This window comes from Meriones unguiculatus, chromosome 11 (genome assembly GCF_030254825.1).
Source record: "Meriones unguiculatus strain TT.TT164.6M chromosome 11, Bangor_MerUng_6.1, whole genome shotgun sequence".
Lineage (NCBI taxonomy): Eukaryota > Metazoa > Chordata > Mammalia > Rodentia > Muridae > Meriones > Meriones unguiculatus.
The window spans coordinates 91,537,097-91,561,099 of record NC_083359.1 but is presented as its reverse complement, the minus strand read 5'-3'; the positions used below and the strand labels follow the sequence as shown (position 1 = coordinate 91,561,099).

Here is a 24,003-nt window from a genome sequence, read left to right as displayed (position 1 = left end):
AGCAGTTAATTAGCTGATGCACAAACAAACAAACCACTTATTGTTTTAAAACAACCAATGCCTTGGGGAGAAACAACGCAGGAGTTAAGACTGCTTTCCTAGAGGTCAGTTCCCAGGACTGTTCACAACTGCTGTTAGCTCCAGTTCCATGGGATCCTACACTCTCCTCTGGACCTCCTGGCACCTGAGTCACATGCATATACCCACAGAGACACCCACATATAAATAAGTTTAAAATAAGTACTGTGAAAACAACCTCTTTTTTTCTTTTCTTTTCAGAGTTAAGTGGGGTAAACTAAACGTTCTAGCTTGGAGTTTCCTGCTTCTTCAGTCAGAGAGTGTTATTCGGAACCTATGGAGATTTGATCCTGGGAGGAATGAAGGTTGGATTGAGAGACTGGTGCTTCTCCTGTTGACTGACATAAAAGGAGAAAAGAACAGAGCAATAGACAGAGATAAGGAAACACCAGAGAGCCGAGCTGTGCTGGCCCACACCTTTAATCCCAGCACTTGGGAGGCAGGGGTAGGTGGGTTCCTGTGAGTTCAAGGCCAGTCTGGTCTACCTAGTGACTTCCAGGACAACCAAACCAAACCAAAAAAACAAAGGAACAGAAGAAAGGAAGGAAGGATGGAAAGAAGGAAGGAAGGAAGGAGGAAGGAAGGAAGGAAGGAAGGAAGGAAGGAAGGAACAAAGGAACAAGAGAGAGAGCGCAGAGAATTAATGGGAAAGAAAGGAAGAAGGAAGGATGGAAGGAAGGAAGGAAGGAAGGAAGGAAGGAGAGAGAAAGAGCAGAGAATTCATGAGCATTTTTATATAGAACACAGAAGCCATCTAGGGTTTCTTCTTGGTTCTTGTAGGCAGAGATATGAGTTAGTCCCAAGGTTGTTAACCCCGAAAGTGGTCCAGAGACTCCTGCTGTTACCCCATACATGTCATCATTAATGCCTGAAGTCAGTGGCCATCCAAGTAGTGGGTACTTTGAGGTTTTGGTCCAGTGCACAGAGCTGAGCTTGCTTATCTCTTTGTGAAATTGGGAGTTGTCTAAATCATTTTTTCTGTACACATTTGATATATAGCATGTGTATATCTCAAGTATTTGAGCCCTCTAAATACTTAAAATTGAGTCTAAATCTAAGTTTTGGAGGCAAAACAATGTATGTTGGCCTTTTAGGACTTAAAAAGCATGAAGTACTGAACCATCATAGCAAAAGTTATAAAGAATTAACAAGCCTCCAGGACCAAAGGAAGGCACAGTTCCAGGAAAGGTTACCAAACAGCCAGCCATCACCTACAGAAGGGTTCTATTAACTGACAGGCAACTATACATGCATGCTCAAGTTTCCTGTCTTTTGTTATGTCTGTCCTACGGGACAGCCCTGTTAATTCCAGGTGGAGAGTTTCAGAACTGAGTTGAAATTGTAGGAACTCCAGATGGTGCTGGAGACTTGTTTGATATGGAAGCCACGCCCCCAACATATTTGGTGTCAGAAGTGTATAGATGAGTATATAGACCAAACACAAATGTGGTTTATTTATTTAGTGTGTGTGTGTGTTCAGAGGACAAAGGAAATCTGTTCTCTCTAACCACCATGTAGGTTCTAGAGGTGGAAGTTAGTAACACACTTATTTTTTATACTTAGAAACTTTGGTTTTACTCTGGGCATGGTGGCACGTGCCTTTAATCCCAGCACTCAGGCAGGCTGACGTCTTCGAGTTCAAGGCTAGCCTGGTCTGTGTAGTGAGTTTCAGGACAGTCAGGGCTACGTAGAGAGACAAGGTCTCAAAAATCAAAACAAAATAAAAACCCTCAACAACTTTCTTCTGTATATGGAGGGCAAGATCAGACTCTTGCATATAGGCTAGAGATCCTCTTGAACTGATTTCTTCGGATAATAATAATAATAATAAATTGTCTAATATTGACTCTTTCAATCACCTGTTTAAAAGATCTCTTTATCTCATGACTGGGTCAAAGTTCCCTGGGGACTTTCTGCCGTGTGAGGCAGGACAGGAAGTTGTGAAAACAGCGCGAAGTCAAGGTCCCAGAGAGTAAACGGAGGTTCCCTCTGCTGCTTTCTAGTGCTTGCCCCAGTTTCCTCTCCAGCAAACAGTAACTTGGGGTTCCCCCCTCCCTGACGGGATGACAAGGAGCTAGGTGTAGAAAGTCTTGTCTGACAAGCAGAGACCATTGTTTGATTTATTATTCTTAGGTTAGCAGACATGGGCGGCTGACCCACGAGGGCTGCGGAAGACAGTTTACTTCCTTCCTCTTTTTGTAGCTATCTCCTAAATCTCAACCAGACGCCGATCCAGTTCTTGAAAGATTTTAAGGACCCAGATGTTTCAGAATGCATGTCCTGGAAGCCGATGGCTGCCTCAACCACTGGCGATTTTGCTGCTGTTTGGTGAGTAAGGGTCATCCCGAAATACAATAATTTCGGCCTCCCCTACGGTCTGGACCCCAGAGACCAGGGTAGGAAGGAGCCAGTTTAGAAACTGGGGAGAGATGAAAAAGGGAAGATCCAGGTCTGGTGGGACCTTCTTGTAATCCTCGAACTTTCGTGGTGGCTACGGGAGAATCAAGGAGTTCACGGTTAGCTTCAGCTGCAATGACTTCCAATTCCAGGCCAACCTGGCTTCGTGGGACCCTGTCTCGAAAAGGGGATTCTAGAGCTGGGTGTGGGGCTACATGGTAAATGGTTAGTCTGGTCGACACAGTGAGTTCCAGGCCAGCCAGAGCCACACGGTGATACCCTGTCCCAACAACAACAAAAGAGGATTCTCACTTCTTACTATTCTAGTGGTGTTTTGTTTTGTTTTGGTTTGGTTTGGTTTGTTAAGGTTGGAATTCAGAGGTGCCGCATTACAGTCCCGGGAAAGGCTGTGCAAACCTTCGTACCTGCTCTGGGGGGCAGGATTAGGCGAGGAGGATGTGAGAGCTAGGTAAAATAGAAACGGATAAGATAAACTAGAAACAGACCCTGGAGGGGGTTGATGGGCGAAGGAGAGGCTCCAAGCGACTTTCCCTTCCACACACCTGCCTTCCTCCGCCAATGCCACTCCACACTGACCCTGTCTCTTCTTATTTACAGCTGTTGCAGACGGGCAGACAGGTGAGTTCGTGCTTCCCGTGGTTTCACGGTGTTGCTTCCTTACAATAAAATGCTATGTGTACTTTGTGGGGGAATGTCTGTTTTACCAAGGATCAGGCTTGGGTTCAGATTGGGCGGTGCTCTCACTGCAGGGCCTGGAGTGTAATCCTTGGTAACACTCAGCTGGATTCTCCAAAGACCCAAGGGAAAAAGACCAGTGCAACTACACAATTTTTTTTTTTTTTTAATGATCTGGAGATTGAACCCAAGACCTGGAGTGTGCTGAGCAAGCTTCTACCTCTGAGTTCTAACGTTTTCTAATTTTTTTTTTTTTGAAACAGACTTGCTAAATGGCCCACAAGTGGTCTTGAATTTTCTTATATGCCGCAGTCAGGTGTTAAATGCTTCACCTTTCCCACTGCTGGATTACGCTTTTGAGTCATCCTACCCAGGTCTTTAACTGGGTCAGTCACAGGGACGTTTTCACATTCCTTATTGTTCTCTCGCTCTCAGGAGATCTTCCCAAGGCTGTGGTGAAACTTGAGCCCCCGTGGATCCGGGTGCTCAGGGAAGACCTTGTGACCCTGAAGTGCGAGGGGCCCCACAACCCCGGGAACTCTTCCACCCAGTGGCTCCACAATGGGAGCTCCGTCCCGAGCCAGGTCCAGCCCAGCTACAAGTTCACAGCCGCGGTCAATGACAGCGGAGAATACCGGTGCCGGATGGAGCGGAGCAGCCTCAGCGACCCTGTACATCTGTATGTGATTTCCGGTGAGTAGGGCCCGGCCCAGGGAGCTGCCGGGGAATCTGCTTACAGAACAGAAGTTTACAAGGAAGAGGATGGCCTGATTCCTGCGAAGCATCACCAAGCGCTTTTTAGAAAAGCATTTGTCTGCCCCGTTTCCCTTTTCGCCCGCTCTGTTTGGTATTGTGTGAGGCGACAGCCTTATCTGACTCAGCTCTGGTTGAGCAAGGGGTTCAAGGCCACGGAAAGGCTGCCGTGAGAAGAACAGGGAAGTTCCCGCCTCCTCGTAAACACCGCCGCTTTGACGGTAGGGTGGGGAAGCGGGGAGACTGTCGGCAATCAGACCTGGACAGACGGCAGGACAGGAGCAGACTTGACCGTGTGAGGGGCAAGGAGGTGACACCCCCCAGGGAAAAAACTGAAGCCTGGAAAATGAGGCCAGAGATGAGGGGAAGGGAATCGCACCAAACAAACACGGAGAAGCAGATAGGCTGTGTGACGACTTTCATCCCTAAAGGAGATAGAAACCTGTAAAACTTCAGGTTTTAAAAACTTGAAACTAATTTTTTTTTCATCTGATACGTAAAATATATTTATGGAGGACAACATGACATTTTGTTACGCGTGTATGTGGTTTAATTCTTAGATTGGGATAGGTTATCGTTTCTTTAAACACAGAATTCTTATTTCTGTTTTTTTTTAATATACAGTAATTATCATTGTTTATAAATATACCTTGCTATACAATAGCACCTCAAAATGTCTCGCTTCTGACCGTAAGTCAACCTTTCCCCATCCCACCCTCCCCTCTTCGCTTCCCAGCCTCTGCTAACTTCTGTTCTCCTCTCCACTTCTGTAAGATCTTCGATTTTCAATACTATAGCATGTGTGATATTCCATACTGGCCTTTCTATATCTGGCTTAGCTCACTGGACATATGATTTCCGGTTCAATCCAGGTTGTCGCAAACAGGATTCCTTCTTACGGCTGAGCAGTATTCCAGTGCGTCATCATGAGGCGGTTTGAATTTAAGGAGTCACATGGTCTGATTTAGGTTTGCATAAATACTCGACAATGTTCAGTTTAATGGAGTCTCTAATGAAAAATCCCTCAGGCGCTATTCCTAGCCCACTGCAACATCTGAAAATATAAGTGTGTTTATAGTGTCAGAAGTGTCAGATTTGCCTTGCTACATAAGCCCTGAAGATGGTGCATGTAGGTTTCTTGTGTTTTAGGTTCACCTGTTTAATACCAAGAAGGTAATTTTAAAAAACAACAACAATGACAAAACAACAACAGCATTTTAAGTCTGAGTATGGTTACACATGCATTTAGTCCCAGCACCCAGGAGACATAAGCAGGTGGATTCTGTAAGCTCTAGATCAAGCAGGGCTACATAGTGAGACTGTCTCAAAATAAGACAATATAAAATAGTTCTTTCAGGTTCCAGTGCCAAAGAGATCCTGGAGGTGTAGCCAGTTTCCCTTGGCAGTGCTCCGAGAAATAAATATTGAGTTAACTTTAAAAATGATACCATAGCTACCCATTTCCTTTCTTTACATCTCACCTGTCCTGAAACAGCCAATGGGCAGTGGGCCTCCTTGCTCTTTCTATGAAAATATAAAATTACAAATTAAAAACCCTTAGAAGCTGTAGGTAGCCCTCTAGTCATTGCGCAGTCTGCTGCCCACAGGCAGTGTCCTTGATGAGTTATTCTTCCTTTTAAAAACAGACAAATAGCATGGGCCGTAGTGGCCCATGCCTATAATGCCAGCACTCAGGAGACCGAGGCAGGTGGAGCTCTGTGAATTCCAGGCTGGCTGGGTCTACTTAGTGAGTTCCAGGCCAGCAAGGGCCACGTGGTGAGATACTGTCCCCCAAAAAAGCAAAAGACAATCAAGCAACCAAACATAACAAACAAACAGAAAGGTAGAGCTGGCAAGATCGCTTTCTTGGTAAAAGTACTTTCCACACAAACATGCAGACCTGAGTTCAATGTCTGGAACCCACGGTGGTGGGAGCAGAGAACCAGCTCTGACCCCCGCATGTGTACTATGGAGCTTACACGCTATGTGTGTGTGTGTAAAAGTAACTTTAAGTTTTAAAATGTTCTGCCCCTTTTGTTCAGATTCACAAGAGAACGCTGAATTTATAAAGATCGTATCGAAAAAGTCAGGCATGGTGACACACACTTTGAATCCCAGCACTTGGGAGGCAGAAGCAGTTGGATCTCTATGAGTTAGAGGCCAGCCTGGTCTACATATTGAGTTCCAGGACAGCCAGAGCTACTATAGGGAGACCTGACACATCTCAAAACAAACAAACAAATAATCAAACAAATCTTACCTGGCTTACCAGGCATGATAGCTCACATCTGTCTGTAGTATCAACTGAGGCCTTAGTTATATAATGAGTTCCTGGCCATCCTGAGCTTCATTGACACAAACTGTTACATTCCCCCAAAAGGTCATACTCTTTCTTTCTTTTTTTTTTTTTTTTTATGTTGGTGGAAGATTCCACTCAGGGTGTTTTGTGCTCTCAACTGTTTCTATTCCAAGACTGAGATATTGCAATTTTACCACCAAGGTAAAATTGGGTGGTCCTTTGGGGAGGTAACTAGGTCCTTAAAAGAGAGACCTAAAAAAATTCTGTAAGAGTGTGACAATAAATCTCAGTTCTATAAACTAGCAAATGGACTCTTATTAAATGTAAATTTTTCTGCATCTTGCTTTGGATTAATTTGAGGAGTAAATGTGTATTGTCAATAGGCCACCAAGGTTATATTTTGAACATTTGCTTATTAAAATAGAGTATCAGATAACCCAGGCTTGTCTCCAGCTCACAACTTAGATGACCTTGAACTCTTGGTCCTTCTGCTCTGCCTCCGAAGTTCCGGAGTTACAGACATGCGCTAACAGACGTGTGGCTCGCGGGTACTTAGTTTATGGTACTTTGTCAAAGCAGCCTGAGTAGACCACGACAGAGAGGCTGGCATGATTCAGGCTGTGCTCACTGCAAAATGGCTGCTTACCTCATTTTGTAAGATTTGTTCAAAAGTCATAGCATTCGATTAGTAATCCTAGACCATAAACTCTGTACTTATAATAAGCTGAAGGATTCAGGCTCTATTCTATAGCTGTATAGTTACTGAAATTAATGTCCTACGTGAATATGAAGAGGTTAAAAGTAACAGGGCTAACTCCATTTTGTTTCTCCGACTCCGCCTTAAGTTGACTGCCCTTAGAGTGACTTGGCCCCCGCCCCTGAGTTCCAGGAAAGGCTGCACAATGTTCTGAGCAGCTTATAGCTAGACACAGAAACCGAGGCTAAACAATAACCACAGGGATGGTCAAGGAAAACATGAGTTGTTCCCAAGTCAAGATACCCCTTTTGGACTGTTTTTCTCTGTGGTTTGATCAGATGCAATTAACCAACTTGTTTACAATGCATTGCATTCCTTTGCCCCTTTGTCCAATCATGTAATGCCAAGGCTTGTGGTTTTTCTCTTTAAAAACCCTGTCTCCCCAGACCTCGAGGACACTCTCCCAACCTGCTGTGTCTGGAGGGATTTCGACCCAAGCTTGAGCTTGAAAAAAGACCCTTGTGTGTTTTACACTGGACTCGTGTTCCTGGTGGTCTCTTGGGGGGGGGTCTTGTGATCTAGGCATAACAAGTATAGTGTTTCAAATCCATAAAATTGTTTTAAAAGTGCTTTCAGTATCTCATAAATTAATGTCATGTTTTCCTTGTGGGAGAGGCTGTTGCAAAGGTTTTTGTTTGTTCATTTGTTTGTTTGTTTCTTTGTGAGACAGGGTTTCATGTAGTCCATGCTTGCTATATAGTTGAGGATGACCGTAAATTTCTGAATGTTCTGCCTTGACCTCTGAGGTGTTATGATTGTACGATACTCTCTGACCCTAGGGGAATGGCCCTTATGCAAGTATTCCACTGCGCAATATCTCCAGCCCCTTGGTTTTTTGTTTGTTTGTTTGTTTTCTCTCTCTCAGTTTTTTTAGACAGAGTTTATCTGTGTAGCCCTGGTTGTCCTAGACAGATTGGCCTCAAACTTACAGAGATTCACCTGCCTCTGCCTCCCAAATATTGGGATTAAAGGCTCCAGACACTACTGCCCTTTGTATCTTGCTCATGGTAAACTTTCTTTCCATCTTTCAGACTGGCTGCTGCTCCAGACAGCTAAACTAGTGTTTGAGGAAGGTGAAACCATCGTGTTAAGGTGCGACAGCTGGTTGAACAAACGCCTGAACAAGGTTACATTCTACCAGAATGAAAAAGCTGTGAAATTTCATCATTACAACGACACGTTCTCCATCTTAAAAGCCAACCACAGTCACAGTGGTGACTACTACTGCAAAGGATTTCTAGGAAGTCGATATCAGTTGTCCAAGCCTGTGACCATCACTGTCCAAGGTGAACCATTATGTCCGGCTTTAAAACAGACGAGCCGCTCTGTTTCTTGTGTCCTAATGCTAGGATTCTGAGACTTACAGCTATCTACTAGCCTCTTAAGCCCTAGCCTGGGGCAGCCAAGTTGATCTGGGACTCTTTCTCTACTCACAACATGACTCTGTTCTTAAGAAAGTTTGCATTGTGGAATCCTAATTATGCCTTTGAGGAGGCACTGCAACTGTTGTAGCTCAAGAATAGCCACACACAATACTCACATTCCAGTCTTAGTCAGATAGCGATGGCTTATTGAATGCACACCCCAAGACTAACCACAATTAGGAACACAGAGTGGACTTGGGAGACAAACTGTGGCATCGATGTGTTTTTTGGGCAGTCTTTTTATAGAAAAGCCAAGTGCGGAAGATAAGGGTAGGGCATAATAGAGTGTAATACACTTTGGCCAACCAGACAAAGTATTATCAGCTAACCTATAAGCTGATTGGTGCCAAGTGAGGTCAGAGAGGCGGTGGTTAGGGTCTTCCAGAGTACAGCAAAATGCAGAGGTAACATAGAATGCATCCAGAGTGTAGCCAAGTGTGGAGATAACAGAGCATGAATTATGACACCATTGAGTGGTAGTAAAATATAAGGTTAACTTGACCTCTGGCAGGTATGTTAGTGTCAGCTCTGAATAACTATTTCTGGGAAGCAGAGTTAAGTTTTTTTGAACTTGATTTCACCTCGTGAACAAAGATGGATACTGAACACAAAATGGCTTCAGCAAGGCTAAACATCAACCTGCTTTGACAGACTAGTATTGTCAGTGAACACCTCCCCGTCACAGGACCAGAGCAGGTGGTTGGTGAAGAGCTGTCAAGGTGGTCTATGGATCGATAGTTCAAGGTTGCCCAAAGGCTGTTTTCAAACTGAGGTAGAATGAGACATGACTTCTGTTCCTCTCATTTTGTATCCATAGTACAATGAAATACATTTAAGGATTCCTGTTAATGCAATTCTGTAATCCCAGCATTTGGAAGGTTGAGGCAGGAGGATGATAATTAGAGGTCAGCCTGGAGAGGGAAAGCTGTCTTTCATCAAAACTCTGACTGAAAAATCTCTGTCTCAAATGGGGGAGAGTGAGGAACCCTATTATAAAGAAAACGTTAAAAGTTCTCTTTCAACAAGCCATGATAGCAAAAAACTTCAACGCCACCACCTGAGAGACAGAGGTGGATGGATCTCTGTGAGTTCAAGGCCAACCTGGTCTACAAAGCAAGTTCCAAACCAGCCAGGGCCACAGAGAGATCCTGGCACAAAAACAAAAATTGTGCTCCTTGTGGTATTTGTTAAATCTCAATGACCACAAAGTTTTTGTCCTTCTAGAACTTCAGACAGATGTGGTCATGGTCACCCCTTGGGAAATGCAGACTTAGCAACCTCTTGGAGAAGACTGAGAGATAAAAAGTCCATTGAATGATTCCCACTTCTCATATGCTCTTGTCCTTCCTTTAAGTACTTGGTGTGGGTGACTTGACAAAGGCTTTGCCCTAGGAACGTCACGGTTTGTTCTGAATTCCTGTATTAATGGCTTTATACAGGCCATTAATGGCTGTATAAATTAATGGCTCGCTCCTTCTAATTCTTCTGGTTCTCCTCCCAGGTTCAGATCCTGTGTCTATCACCTCTCTGCTTTGGTACCAGCTTGCTTTCTGCCTAGCGATGTGCCTCCTGTTTGCCGTGGACACGGGGCTTTATTTCTGCGTGTGGAGAAAGCTTCAGCCTTCACGGGAGTACTGGAGGGAAACCCTGTCAGTGAGAAAGAGCAAGGCTCCTCAGGACAAGTGACATCTCAGCGTGGCCGCTGCATCTTTTCAGCCACACCGTTGCTTCTCCCGCAGTCTTCCTTTGAAAGCAACTTTCTGCTAGGTCTGATGTTTGATCCTGCAATTACAACTGCTTAGGAGGCTGAGGCAGGAGGATCCCTGGTTCAAGACCTGCCTGGGTTATATATAGAGTGAGTGCACGTCTAGCCTGGGAAAACTCTGTGGGATCCTATTTCAAGGAAAGAAGGCTGGCGTGGGCTGTACAGGTATGTTGTTGAGATGGCTCCCCAGAAAGGGTGCCTGTTGCTAAACCTGCCAGAAGACCAGAGTTTGATCCCTGGCACCCATATAGCAGAAGGAAAGAACAAATTCCTCAAAGTTGTCCTCTGACCTCCCCACGCCCACCATGGCGGAAGCGCCTTCTCTCTCTAAATGCACAGAAAATAAATACATTAAAATGCGCTACTTTTTTAAAAAAAAAAAAAACAAAAAAACAAGAAGCAGGCGGTGAGCTGAGGATTGGTGACAGAGCTGTTATCCAATATACATGATGCCCTGGCTTTGACCTTCTGCAATAAAACAAAAAATCAACCTGAACTAAGACTCTCCTACTTGTGACTTCTTTGCTCAAAAAAAAAAAAAGCTTCTTCTTGCACTTAGAAGGAAATCTCGTGACTTTGCAATGTTCTCCAAGAAGATACCACATGACCTTGTCTCTCTGATCTCATTTCCTTCTGCTTTTTCTTTCTTGTTCTTAGTCATTTTTGCTCTTCTTTGAGCACAGCGGCTGTACTCCTATAAGCTGTCATTTTCTGCCTCGGGCATGCTCTCGCTTACGGGAACCACATCCCATTTCACTTCACTTAAATATGACTTGTTCCAGCCAAAATTCATGCTGAGGCTTGATCCTCAGTGCAGTGCCGGTAGGAGGTGGAGACCACTGGAAGGTGTTTGGATCACAAAGGATGAGCTTATGCCTTCACAGATGCAGGGATTGCTGATTTCCAGAAGGGATTGCTTAGCTATCCTGCAGCTTAGGTGCTTTCTCTCTTACCCATGCCCTTACTCGCTGCTGTACTTTTCTGCCATGCACAGAGCAACATAAAGTTGTCATCAGAAGCCAAGCAAATGTGGTCATCTATAACCATGAACAAAATAAAACCGATTTCCTAAAAAAAATAAAAATAAAAAACAACCTAGTCTCATATGCTTTGTTATAGTAACAGAAAACAGACTCAGATAATGTCCTTTCAGTTTTTACTCAGATGTCACCGGTAAGGGCTCTTTGATTGTTCAGTAGTATAACCTTTGCAAGACCCCCCGAAGGTTGTCTTCCGTCAGGGAGACCCCGTACCCAAAGATCAACGAGTCCAGTTGTTCGGATGCAACCAGCAAGAGGTTTTATTGAGTACACGGGTACCCAGGGCGACAAAGTCTCTCGGAAGACTTGCGCGCCTCTCGGTTGGGGTGACGGGTTTTTATAGGGCTCGGGAGCAGGAAGCGCGGTTACAGAAGCGAGAAGCATAGTTACAGGGGTCTGATTGGGTGGTTTGAACAAAGCCGTAGTTAAGTCACGTACCCAGAACAGGGAAGGCGGGAAGGCAGATTGTGAGCAGGGTCACGTATTCGGAACCGGGAAGGCGGGAAGGCAGATTGTGAGCAGGGTCATGTATTCGGAACCGGGAAGGCAGGAAGGCAGATTGTGAGCAGGGTCACGTATTATGCTAGGACTTTATTCTTTCACCTTATTCCTCTCCCAAACTCCTAACTCCCCTTTCTTGCTTTTTCTTGTCCTCCTTCGTTGTTACCATCAGTCAATGTATATTGCTTGCTTGCTTAATGTGTGACTCTCTTCCTTCACCCATTAGTTTACTGGCTACAGGAGTGACTGCCTGTTTTGTTTACCACCACACACTCAGACCCTAGTTCAGGGTCATGGCACATGATAAAAACACTTGACAAATATGTGTGGATTAAGTGCATTCTTTACTGTCTGAAATCAGAGCTCATTCGTCTGGAAAGTCTATAGAAGGTGATTTAGACCAGTGGTGGTGGCCTTTAATCCCAGCACTTGGGAAGCAGAAGCAGGTGAATCTCTTAGTTTGAGAACAACCTGCTCTACAGAGTGACTTCCGGGACAGGCAGGACTACACAGAGAAGCCCTGACTCAAAACAAAACAAAAGCCCACCCAGCCCCCCAAGCAACAAGCCAACAAACAAAAAGGTTGTCCAACAGGCTTTTACGTATAGTCTGAAGGCATGCTCTAAAACATACCGTAGAGCTTGGCTTTATTTTGTGCTCAGTATTGGATCATAGGTATCCCTTCCGTTCACAGAGGTCAAGTACTCTAAGATACCGCACTGGGCTGTGATCTTTCCGGGAAGAAAACAGCCATTTATCCAGCAGGAGTTCTAACATCTATTTTTGCAAATTAGAAGTTTCGGCTGGGGCTGGAGGCCTGTGGTGCTGGTATTGGGCAGCTAGACAGGCATTAGCAGAGTTGGAAGCCATTGAGTACGGACCTCTCTCTTGTGATCAGCTTTTATGGACTTTTATGTCTCATTTACATATGGAAAGGTGGAGACCTCAGGGCTCCGGTGATGCCCATTAAGGGAAAGTTGTTTTCCTCCAGGTCAAAGGAATACAATCCTAGGCAGGAGCTTACAGATCTTCGCTGCTAAATCTGCCCTCTTTTCCTGGTTCTAATTCAAAAGCATTCCTTTTCCTTTTCCTCCTCCTTTGTTTTGTTGTGTTGAGGAAAGGTCTTTCTGCAGAGCCCTGACTGACCTGGAACTCCCTCTGTAGTCCAGGCTGGCCTACAAACGCACAGGAATCCATCTGCCTCTGCCTCCTGAGTGCTGGGATTAAAGGCGTACGCCACCACGCCTGGTTCTTTTACCCTTTCGATCTTTAGATGCTGATGAGAGACCAAAAGATTAAACATTTAGCAGCTATTATTAATTAAGGCCTGAACTATGTGGGTGAAGTCTAGTAATGCCCTGAGGGGAAGGACCGCCTTACTGCATTCTTTCCCCACCCACTAGGGAAACAGTTGCTAGGAAACTGGCCCATCCCCCCTAGGGAGGGACACCAGATCATTAACGGTCTGGGGACCTTCCTATAGCCAATCATTTCAAAAATGCAGCATCTTGACCAATAGATGCTTGCCAGGCAGGAATCGCCCCTGCCTTGGGCATGCTGGGAGGGACCAGAATCTTTAAATCACCCAACTAACTTGAGCACAAGGCTCTCAGCTCTCACCGCTTCGGCGGTGGGGGTGGGGGGTGGGGTGAGCCCGAGCTGCAGCTTGTAATTTGTAATAAAAAGATCCTCATGTGGTTTGCAACGGACTCGGCTCCTGGTGGTGGTCTTTTGGGGTATCGCGATTCGGGCACAGAATCCTAGTGTGCTGCCCTTGACCCTTGTCCTTCTTAGTGTTTTCTTGAAGACCTCCAGTCCCTTTTATAGCTGCTTGCAGACCTCCATTGCTGACCTCCAAAGGCACGACTCTCTCCCTCCCCTGGCAGCTTCTGGCATTTGCAGTGGGTACATTACACTCTGTGGCTTCTCTTCTAATAAAATCGTCCTTGAGTTTCCTTCCTTATGCGTTTGCTTTCAGGTTCTCTTATTGAGGATACTGAGAACTTGCAAAAGGGAACTCTGACTCCCTAGCTTGAAGAAAGCGAGGATGCTTGACCGACCCAGTCAGTGGAGCGCAAGGTAGTTGTACAGCTTGCTGTTGGAACCCGCCTCAGCCTTCAGGGCAGCGGTTCTTAACCTGTGGGTCGCGACCCCTCTAGGGTCGCCTATCCTACATCCTGCATTACAAAAACAAACAAACAAGCAAACAAACATCAGCTGTTTACATTACACTTCATAACAGTAGCAAAATCTCAGTTTTGAAGTAGCAACGGAAAACAACCTATGTTTGGGGGTCACCACACCATGAGGAACTGTACGAAAGGGTCACAGCGTGCTGGCGCTACGGCAATTTACATCTGAATCCTGGGGGCCGGGGAAACAGGGTCACAGAGAAAAACCACAAAGTCTCTCCAAAACGCTCTGGGAGGATTGGTCTCAAACAGAGGAGTGAAACGCGGGCTCTCCCAGGTGTTGCAAGGTAGGATGTTTCCGAATTCCATGGCCTCAGAGTTAAGTTTGACTTCCTCAAAGGTAAACCGGTAAAAGAAGAACCCTGAGTTACCGCGTTAGGCTAAAGAAAGAACAGGAACTAAAAACAAGTAGCGTGCATTGGCCGGGAATCGAACCCGGGCCTCCCGCGTGGCAGGCGAGAATTCTACCACTGAACCACCAATGCTGAACGAGAGGAAAGCTTGCCGTTCTCCTATTTCAGTTGGCTTCTGTTTCTCGTTGCATCTCCTATGCAGTCATTGTCTTCGCATCAGTTTCGCAGACGCGACCTTCATGCTCCAAGAACCCGCTCTTTTAAAAACAAACCCTCGGTGTTTACAGTTCTAGCTTGGAGGCTGTGGTTCTGTTTCGTGGCAGCACGCGCCCGGCTTCCCCGGGCAACCGGGCCGGGCGTCCGGCTCGCGCGCGCAGAGAACTGACCTCGATGGGGCGCAGCCGCTCTGCGCTCCGCCTCTCCAGGTCGCTGGGACCGAAACTTCTGCCGGAGTTAGCGGCTGGTCGTGGCTGAGCCACAGGGCCCCGTGGGCGGGGAGGGCGCACGATGCCAGCTACGTCGCCTTCACCGATGTCCTGGTGGGACACCACGGGACAGGCAGCCCTGAACCCGCTCAGTAACGCCACCAAGGACCGTTAGGTGGGGTGCCATGGTGGACCTCAACGTGCTTAGGATCATTAAAGCGCTTACTGCAGCTGCCATCGCCTAAGGGCTGGACCCGACGGGCGCTGGAGAGAGCAATGCGCTTTTTATCTGGGTGGAGGCACCTTCGATCTCTGTCAGTCTGTCAGTCCTTACTATCGAAAGGGTCAGACTAACTTTGTAACCTATATGTCTTCTAAAGCCTATAGTTTTGAATTTTAGGTCCAGGTTAAGCTAAAGCCTCTTAGCACCTTTCCAGAGAACGGAGGAATGTGACCCTATCTGTGAGGACAGATAGAAAAAAAGTAAGCAAGTAATGACCTTCACTCAGCAAAAAGAAGGACCAGACCCTTGTCTTCGAGATAGTGTTTCTTAGCTATCAACCCAGACGGCCTCAGTCCTTCCTCTGAGTAGCTCCTGACCTCCAGCCAAGAGCCCACAGCCCTGATCTTGAAGGATGAGCTAACCACCCCCACCTTCAATTGCAGCTGCATCCACACTTGGCAGGACTGGCCAAGCTTGAGCACCTAAGACTAACCAATTATCTTACTGTATAGCTTCCTCATCCAATCCTAAATTGCCAAGACTGCAACTTCAAAATCTCCGCACTTTGTCTTTTAAAAACCCAAGGCCTTTGTCTCCCGGCGCCACTCTTTGCCCACCGGCAGGGGTTCCTCCATTGAGCAATGGTTAAAATAAACCTCTTGCGATTTTGCAACGATGAGATCTGGTCTCCTGAGTTCTCTTCATCGCTTCTAAAAATTAGGCTCGTGCTGGGCCTAACACTATCTCCCCTGGTGTCTTCGACCGTGAAGGCTACACCTGGAGGCAGACATCTAAGCGGAGGGAACTTACCCAACCGGATGCTGACTTATTTCTTTGAGGAGTTCCGGCGCAAGCATGGGGAGATTACACACTGTCTGGGAGGGAGCCAAAGCGTACGCTGTCATCCAGCACCCAGTCTACTTTGGAGATGGGCTCCTTGTTCGAAGGTGTGGGCTTCTACATGTCCATTACTCCTGCCCGCTTTGAAGAGCTGTGCTCTGACCTTTTCTGCAAGCCCCTGGAGCCTGTGGAGAAGGCCCCTAGAGATGCCAAGCTGGCCAAGGCCCAAATCCATGAGGTCATCCTGGTGGGTGGTTCTACCTGTGTCTCTAAGGTGCAGAAGCGTCTTTAAGACTTTTCCAATGAAAACATCAGCTGCGATGAGTTCATGGCTAATGCGACTGCCTGCAGGTGGCTGTGTTGATGGACCAGGAGAAGGTTCAGGATCTCCTCCTGCTGGATGCGACTCCTCTCCCTGTCCCAGCAGACGGTGAAGGGGTGACCACATTAATCCTGTCCCTACCAAACAGACCCATGCCTTCACTACTTACTCTGACGACCAGCCTGGGTTCCTGACCCGATCATATGAGGATCATATGAGGTTGTTATCCGTGCTGAAGGATAACAACCTGCTGAGTAATGGCATCCCTCCCACCTCATGTGGCATCCCCCAGATCAAAATAAATGTTGTCATCGATGCCAGAGGTATTCTGAGCGCCACTGGCGGCCGCTGACGGGAGTCCAGGCAAAGTGGACGAGATCACTATTACCAGCGGCAAAGGCCAGCTCAGCAAGAAGGAAGTGGGGAGGATGACTCCCGAGGCTGAACAGCGCAAGGCTGAGGATGAAATCCAGAGGGACAGCGTGGCTGCCAAAAACTCCCCGGAAGTCCACGTCTTCATTGTGAAGAGTTCCTTGCAAGAAGACAGCCTTAGGGGAAAGACATCAGGAGGTCCTGGCCTGGCTAGAGCGTAGCCAGTTGGCAGACAAGGAATGTGTGCGTCAGAGGAGGGCACGGGAGCTAATCTGCTGCCCCGTCTTCTCTGGGGCTGGTGTTCCTGGGGGCAGCAGTAGGGCTCAAGCCGGCCAGGGGAGGCCTGGTACTGGCCTCATTACTGAGGATGCTGACGGGTCATCTGTGTCTGTAAGGGCTGGCCTTACGGTCCTTCTAGACTCTTATAATCCCACCCTATAACTTCAGAGGTCAGTGGGGTATCTTGCCCTGGACGCTGGCATTTATTAAGGTCTGTGCTGTGTGATTTTTTTTCTTTTTTAAGTCTCCATTTCGCCAGGGGCGATGGTGCATGCTTTTGATCCCCACACTCGGGAGGCTGAGGCAGGAGGATCTCTGAGTTCCAGGCCAGGCTGGCTTACATAGCAAGTTCTAGAACATCCAGGACTACGTGAAGGCACCCTGTCTTAACACACAAAGAAATCCACTTCTCCCATTAAGAAAACCAAAAGCTATTTGTCATGAGTGTTTGTGTGGCACTTTGACACTGCCTTCATCTATGGCACGCCATCTGTAGGTGCACGCATAGACTTTGTTATGTGCAATATAGTTGTAGATCTAAATACAATTTTAGAAAATTCTATTTTGTTTTTATCCCAACCAATTAAGTAGATGGTGGGGCTCAGTTTTCAGAAGTGTAAAGGGCTGGAGTAGACGCGGAAGGAGGTATGTGAAGGAAATCCACAAGGCTATATACAAGATATCTTTCTTTAATTTGTATTTAAAAATTTTTACTTTTGTTTTTAACTGTGTGTGAAGGAGACAACAGTATGTGCACATGAGAGCTGGTGCCCTTGGAGACCAGAGGTATAGGATCCCCCAGAAGTGGAGTTCCAAGGTGCTGTGAGTCGCCCGATGGCGGCACTGAGAACAAACTCAGGTCCTGTGTAGCGGCAGTATTCACTCTTAGCTGCACCATCCCTCCAGCCCCTAGAGCCATGTTAAACCAGAAAAAAAATATCTGTATAGAAAGGGATGGGCTTCAGCCTGGAGAGACGGATCAGCGGTTAAAAGGGTCCTCATGCGGAGGACCCAGGTTCAGATCCCGGCACCCACATGACAACCTACAACTGTCTCAACCCCAGATGCAGGAGATCTCAGGCCCTTTTCTGGTCTCACAGGCACCAGACACATGTGGCCCAGGGATGTACATTAAGGCAAAACATTCATATGCATTTTTTTTTTAAAAGAAAGTCATGGGCTTCGTTGTGCCATTCGACTTTCTTCTCACTCGCTACTCTGAACTTACTTCCTTAAGCTCCCTCCTCCCTTCAGTCGGTGCCCTTTCTTATAGTTAGTTCCCCCTTCTGCTTTCTTGTCACACTATTTAATTGTGCTTTCCTCCATTTCCCTTAAGATCCTCTTTCCTGTTTCCTGTTCCCCTTTCTAGTTTTGTGAAGCACACACACACACACACACACACACACACACACATCAACTTATTATATTCAAGATTTCTATATGGGGGAAACAGCACTTAAGTGGAAAACTTTAAGGTGGACACATGGAGAAAATATGGCAGTATGAAGATTGTGCTAGAAAAGGAATATGGACTTTCTCTGACATATTCCTCTTGATCTCCCCACCCACAAGGGAGGAGCAGCCTTGATAAGCCACAGAGGAGGACATGGCAGCCAGTCCTGAAGAGACCTGATAAGCTAGGGTCGGATGGAAAGGGAGGAGGTCCTCCCCTATTAGTGGACTTAGAGAGGGGCAGGGAGGAGATGAGGGAGGGAGGGTGGGATTGGAAGGAGATGAGGGAGCAGGATACAGCTGGGATACAAAGTAAATAACCTGTGATTAATATAAAAAAATAAAATTTAATAAAAACATTAAAATAAAATAAATGTTTTAAACTGAAAAAGAAAGAAAGAAAGAAAGAAAGAAAGAAAGAAAGAAAGAAAAGGGATATGGTGCTCATATACGACCATAAGGTAATAATTACATATTGGAAGTTTAGTTTGTCAGCATCGCATCGATTACACTAATAAATAGTTTACATTATTGTTTTTTTTTTTTTTGCTTGTTTGTAATTTTCTTTAATTTTATGTGTAGCCGTGTTTTGCCTGCTTGTATGTCTGTGTGAGGCTGTCAGATCTTGGAGTTACAGACAGTTGTGGTTTGCCCTATGGGTGCTGGGATTTGAACCCTGGTCCTCTGGTCAGTGCCCCTAACTGATGAGGGTCTCAGTACATCGTCCAACTCACACAGATCCTCCTGAGTGCTTACATGAAAGCCGTGGGCCGCCAGGCTGGACCTGTCCACATGCTTGTTTCTTAATCAGCTCATTCCATTGTTCTTTTGGAATCAAGACCACCCAAGTCTCTAGGTGTGTTAGAGTAGGTCTAGGGAGGTAACTAAACTTAGGCTGATTCCATCTTTGTGAGAGAAATAGCACGGTTTCATCTGGTTTCTGCTAATGTGAGGACGATATCAGCACACCAGACTGCCGAGCTTTTCAGCTCTGTCATAAACTACTGTGCAAATTAAACTCTCCAAACCGCAATGTTCCTGTCTGTGCAGTGGGAATGGCGACCCTAGCATTCCTTTGTATAGCTGTGAGGCCTCTCTAGGTGTAAAATGCGACGAAGGGTAGGCATTTCACGCACCGTTGGCAAACATCAGCTGTTACTGGTTGTTATTCCTTGAGTACCAGTTAGGTGACAGATGTTGGGTGTACTCAACTCGTGCACTATCACGAGGCAAAAGTATTATTATTACACACAGTGAAAGTGTGGAGGCCAGAGGACAGCTCCACGGCGCTGGCTCTACGCTTCCACCTTTAGGTAGTTTTAGGACAGAACTCAGGCTTGTGTCCTGAGCAGTCTCGCCACCCTCTTATTTTACCTACAGATGAATATTCTAAAGTAGAAGGAGGTCAGACGAGTTATTCACCTAGTCATTATGGGAACAGAGGGAGGGTCAGCTTGACTTAAAGGCCCATTCTCAAGTGACTGAGACTGGGAAATACTCTCCAGCTCAGCTGTCCCTCCCACTCAAGCAAATGACAAGGATAAGCTTGCACGGCTTCGTCCCCAATCCATCCATCCCACCTCTATGTATCTCAGGAGCTGGGGGATTCTCTTCCGGTTCAGAAGGGACAGTGAGCTTGCCCAGAGCGATCCTAAATTCTATTTGAGTGGGTAATAATCTCTTGCTGATGGACAGGAGGCTGCACTAACAGGCCACAGTGCCTGGATGTCATTTCACATTTTTAACCATGTTTGTTGACCTGCACTTCACCCAAGTGCTTTACAATCCGGCTTTACACTAAGAGAAACTGCAAAAAGGAGAAAAGAAGAAAAGAAAAGAAAAAGAAAAGCATTGAAGAAAGAGAGTTGCATGCACCAATCCTGTCTCCCTTTTCTTGCTTTTCAACTTACAACTTTAACCTCTTCAACCTGTTCACCCACAGACAGGATGAGGATGCAATATTTCGGAGTTTCTTAGCATTTTAACAATGTGCCTTTCCCTTTTAATTTTGAAAACGTGTATATTTCTTGTAAACACAAAAACCTCAGACCCTCCCAAGGGGGTCCTACTAATTTTCTATAACAAGATTTAAACAAATTAAGTTCCAAATCTGTTTTGTTGTTGTTGTTGTTTTGGTTTGGTTTTTTGGTTTTTTTGAGACAGGTTTTCTCTGTGTAGCCTTAGCTGTCCTAGAACTCACAGAGATCTGCGTGGGTCTGCCTCCCTGCATGCTGGAACTAAAGTCATGGGCCACCACCACCTGGCTCCAAATCTGTTTTTAAGTAGCAGTTGCTGAATGTTTGGGTTAAGTTTCTTTAAAAAGTGTTTATTATATAATCAGCCATTACGGATCCTTAGGTTGTATGACAGTCTTACTGCCGAGTCCTAGCACGGCCTTAGGGACTGACCCGACAGGGGGAGACAACAAGGGGATGAGGAAATGACAAATACGCACAGGCACATGGACTCCTACAACAGCTGTTGTCAAATGGACGAGGCTCTTCGACAGAGAGACCACCGAGCCCGGGCAGCTCGGTGTTCATTATACACAGCTGAAGAGTGTGTGTGGGGTCATCGCACCCAGCTGAACAAGGAGGTGAGTCTCTGTCGGGGACGGTCTTCAGGCCTCAGACACCCAGAGGAGAGAGCTATGGCAGACATTTTCCACACATACTGTCACTGTCCACGCTCACACAGAGAAAGGCTTTGCTGTTCCCGTGAAAACCGCTCTCCCACGGCCCTTGACACGGCTGCGCCCACATCAACAGCGAGCATCCACTCGGGGCTTCCCGCACCCCCGTCATCTTACTTCGATTGTTGTAGTTACAACTATGTTTACCTGATTCTTCCAAACAGAACAAATTAAGGCAGCACAGATGCCCATTATCAAGCAACCAAACGCCGCCGAGGGTACTTTCTTGTCCTAGTCCCAACTTCTTCTCATAGGCAATGACTTTCAGGGTCCCCCCCCCAGTAATTTCAGATTAATAAAAGGATTGCAAAGATACTATGGAAAATTACTTCGTTTCTCCCAGTCAACTTCCTTTAGTGTTAAGGTGTTACATAAGCATGAAACACCTAGGCTGGAGAAAAGGTCGCTAGAAAAACCACTACTGATTAAGCTGTTGGCTTCACTGAGGCCTCGCATTTTCCCACGAATATGTCCTTTCTCTGTTTCAGAAACCAATGCTGGGTCTCATATTCCACTGCTTCATCATGCCTCCTGAACTCTGTACACTCTGACAAATTACACAGTCTTATTTTTCGTGACCTTTGCATTTTTAAAGACAGGCCAGGCGTCTTATAAATGGTCTCTTCATTCTGACTTTTTTAAAAAGCTATTTTTACTTATGCACATTTGTGAGCATCCTCCTGAGGAGGCCGGACAAGGGAACTTCTGCATCCCCAGAGCTACTGGTGAGCTGTCCAGTGAGGGCACTGGCCACCAGACTCGGGGGCCCTGGAACAGCGGTGCTCTCTCTGGCAGGCAGAGCCACATCTGCAGCCCTCAGCTGTTTGCTTTTAAAATGCTTTTTAATTAAATTTATTCTCTTACAGGACATGTCAGCATTCAACAGGCAGAAGGGAGGGTGCCTGTGGTTTTGAGGCCAGCCTGGTCTACCTCATAAGGTCTAGGCCAGCCAGAACTGTACGGCAAGATTCAATTTATAAACAAACAAACAAACAAACAAACAAACAGATTCTTTGATGATTGCATATACCCATAGAGTGCACTTTGATTATTGCTATCCAAATGGTCTGTTATTTTTAATGTCATTTATTTATCTTTTGAGAATTTCATACATGCACACACTGTATCTTTATCCTATTCCTTCTGAAGATTCCCCTCCTATCACCTTCAACAGCCCCTGACACAATCCCCCCTCCAATCTCCATGTCCCTCCCCCCTCTCTCTCTCTGCCTGAGTTCAGTTAGTACAGTCTGCTAGAACTTGACTGATCTTGTTGGTGTGGTCCTGTTCAGGTAACCACAGCTACTGTGAGTTCATGAGTGCCATGTCATGCCCAGAGGACAATTTTACAGCACCCCTCCTGTTCTCCAGCTCTTACATTCTTTCTGCCTCCTCTTCCTCAAGTTCCCTTAATCTTGAGGGGCTGATACAGATGTCCCACTGAGGGATGAACATTCACCAGTCACACGTTTTCAGCGTTTTGACCAGTTTTGAGTCTCTGCATAAACTGTGGCCCGTTGCAGAAAGAACCTTCTCTTGCCTAAGTTGAGAGCAGCTCCAACCTATGTTTATAAACATAAATATTTAGATGGCATTTTGACACACCCACTTAGTAAACAATAATAGGAGGTCCTCCTAGGGCCTGTGGCCCCCAGTCGCAGGAATGAATTTCCTGTGGAGCAGGACTCACATCTAATCTAAAAGTGGATGGTCACCCCATGACTGTCATGCCATTATTGTACAGTGATCATCTCTCCCTTTCTCTCTCTCTCTCTCTCTCTCTCTCTCTCTCTCTCTCAGTTATTTGAGTCAGGGTTTCTTCACGTAGCCCTGGCTGTCTTGGAATTGTCTCCATAGACCAGGCTGATCTCAAACTCACAGAGATTCCAATGCCTCTGCCTCTCAAGCACTGGGATCAAAGGCCTATGACACCACTGCCTGGACAGAGCACATCTCTCTTACAACAAAGCTTATTTTAGCTGTGTATACATGTGTGTCTGTGTGGCCTGAATAACCCCTCCGAGCAACTCGAAAGCTAACAAGCAGGGAGGAAATTTCTCATCGGCTCAAGATTAATTTTGAATGTCCTGAAGTAGTAGTATGTTGTGTCTTCGGCAACGGGGTCCTGCCGTAGCATGGCGGGCAACCAAGAGGGATGGCAGTAGTCTCTGGGCCTTTCTGACTAACAACCCACAAACAGAGAGTCTACCCCTGACTTTCATTTTAAAATTTTTATTTAATGACCCGTGTCTACTGGGGGAAGCTGATTTCTTTTTTTCCATGATACGATTGAGGCAGAGTGAAAGGCAGCCTCTTGAGCCTCTTGAGAAGCCCGGGAATGGGCACCTCCACATCAGCTGCATCCTGTGAAGAGGACAGGCCAGCTCTTCTGCAGCTTTAATAAACATTCCAGTTACCTGGGAGTGTTGTGAGAGGCAGTCAGCTGGCCTGAGACTATCTCACTCCATCAATTCTTATATCCATTTTACTAGGATTAAGACTAAGGGAGATCAAATGCTTTTCCTAGAGTCACAGCCTCGGCAAACTTTAATAAACCTATCTAAAGGTTTTCCCATCCTCCAAGTGATGGTCAACTTCTTTTCATTTTTTTAATTTTTATTTTTCCAAGACAGGGTTTCCCTGTGTAGCCTTGGCTGTCCTGGCCTCGAACTCACAGAGATCCCCCTGCCCCTGCCTCCCCGAGTGCTGGGATTACATGCATGAACCACCACAGGCTGAGGAATTTTCATTTTCTTTTCTATTTTCCAAAAGCTATACCTTAAACACCGTTAGTGCTCAGCTGTGATGAGAAAGTTAACACGACGAAAGAAAAAAACCAAAAAACATATGAAGCATTTGTCAGAAGTGGGATTCGAACCCACGCCTCCAGGGGAGACTGCGACCTGAACGCAGCGCCTTAGACCGCTCGGCCATCCTGACATGCCGAGCAGCTGTTTTCTATACTCTCTTATAAGATCACAAAGGGTGATGACGCAGCCCTCATCCATGTTTCTCTTGCAGGCTCCCCCGGAACACTTTCGCGGAGCGGGAAAAGTGACAGCGGCCGACACCCTTTCCTCTCTCCTGCTCGTCACTTTAGACCTTCCGTCTCTTGAGAGGGGCGGAGCCAGGCCACGGGGAAC

General features: G+C 46.3%; 2 protein-coding genes and 2 non-coding genes across 5 annotated transcripts; 2 read left to right on the top strand and 2 right to left on the bottom strand.

Annotated features, from left to right (window-relative positions):
• Nucleotides 1-2,036: 2,036 nt before the first annotated feature.
• Fcgr2a (Fc gamma receptor IIa) lies at nucleotides 2,037-10,669 on the top strand. 2 transcript variants are annotated; one of them, XM_021647088.2, is made up of 6 exons: nucleotides 2,037-2,111; nucleotides 2,281-2,406; nucleotides 3,094-3,114; nucleotides 3,607-3,864; nucleotides 8,012-8,266; nucleotides 9,906-10,669. In XM_021647088.2, exons 2-6 carry the CDS (start codon nucleotides 2,340-2,342, stop codon nucleotides 10,088-10,090), a joined length of 786 nt encoding a protein of 261 aa, XP_021502763.1. In that variant the 5' UTR covers nucleotides 2,037-2,111; nucleotides 2,281-2,339; the 3' UTR covers nucleotides 10,091-10,669. The 2 variants fall into 2 exon arrangements, with proteins under 2 accessions (XP_021502763.1, XP_021502762.1); XM_021647087.2 differs by having other exon boundaries at nucleotides 2,069-2,406.
• Nucleotides 10,670-14,316: 3,647 nt separating this feature from the next.
• On the bottom strand, nucleotides 14,317-14,387 carry Trnag-gcc (transfer RNA glycine (anticodon GCC)). Its single transcript has one exon. It is a non-coding gene; the product is annotated as a tRNA-Gly (tRNA).
• A 569-nt stretch (nucleotides 14,388-14,956) lies between these two features.
• On the top strand, nucleotides 14,957-23,918 carry Hspa6 (heat shock protein family A (Hsp70) member 6). The gene is given in 8 exon segments (XM_060365095.1): nucleotides 14,957-14,994; nucleotides 15,625-15,769; nucleotides 15,772-16,087; nucleotides 16,090-16,194; nucleotides 16,197-16,408; nucleotides 16,410-16,627; nucleotides 16,629-16,814; nucleotides 23,882-23,918. Coding segments are annotated over 8 exon segments (1,257 nt in total).
• Trnal-cag (transfer RNA leucine (anticodon CAG)) lies at nucleotides 23,718-23,800 on the bottom strand. Its single transcript has one exon. It is a non-coding gene; the product is annotated as a tRNA-Leu (tRNA).
• Nucleotides 23,919-24,003: the final 85 nt, after the last annotated feature.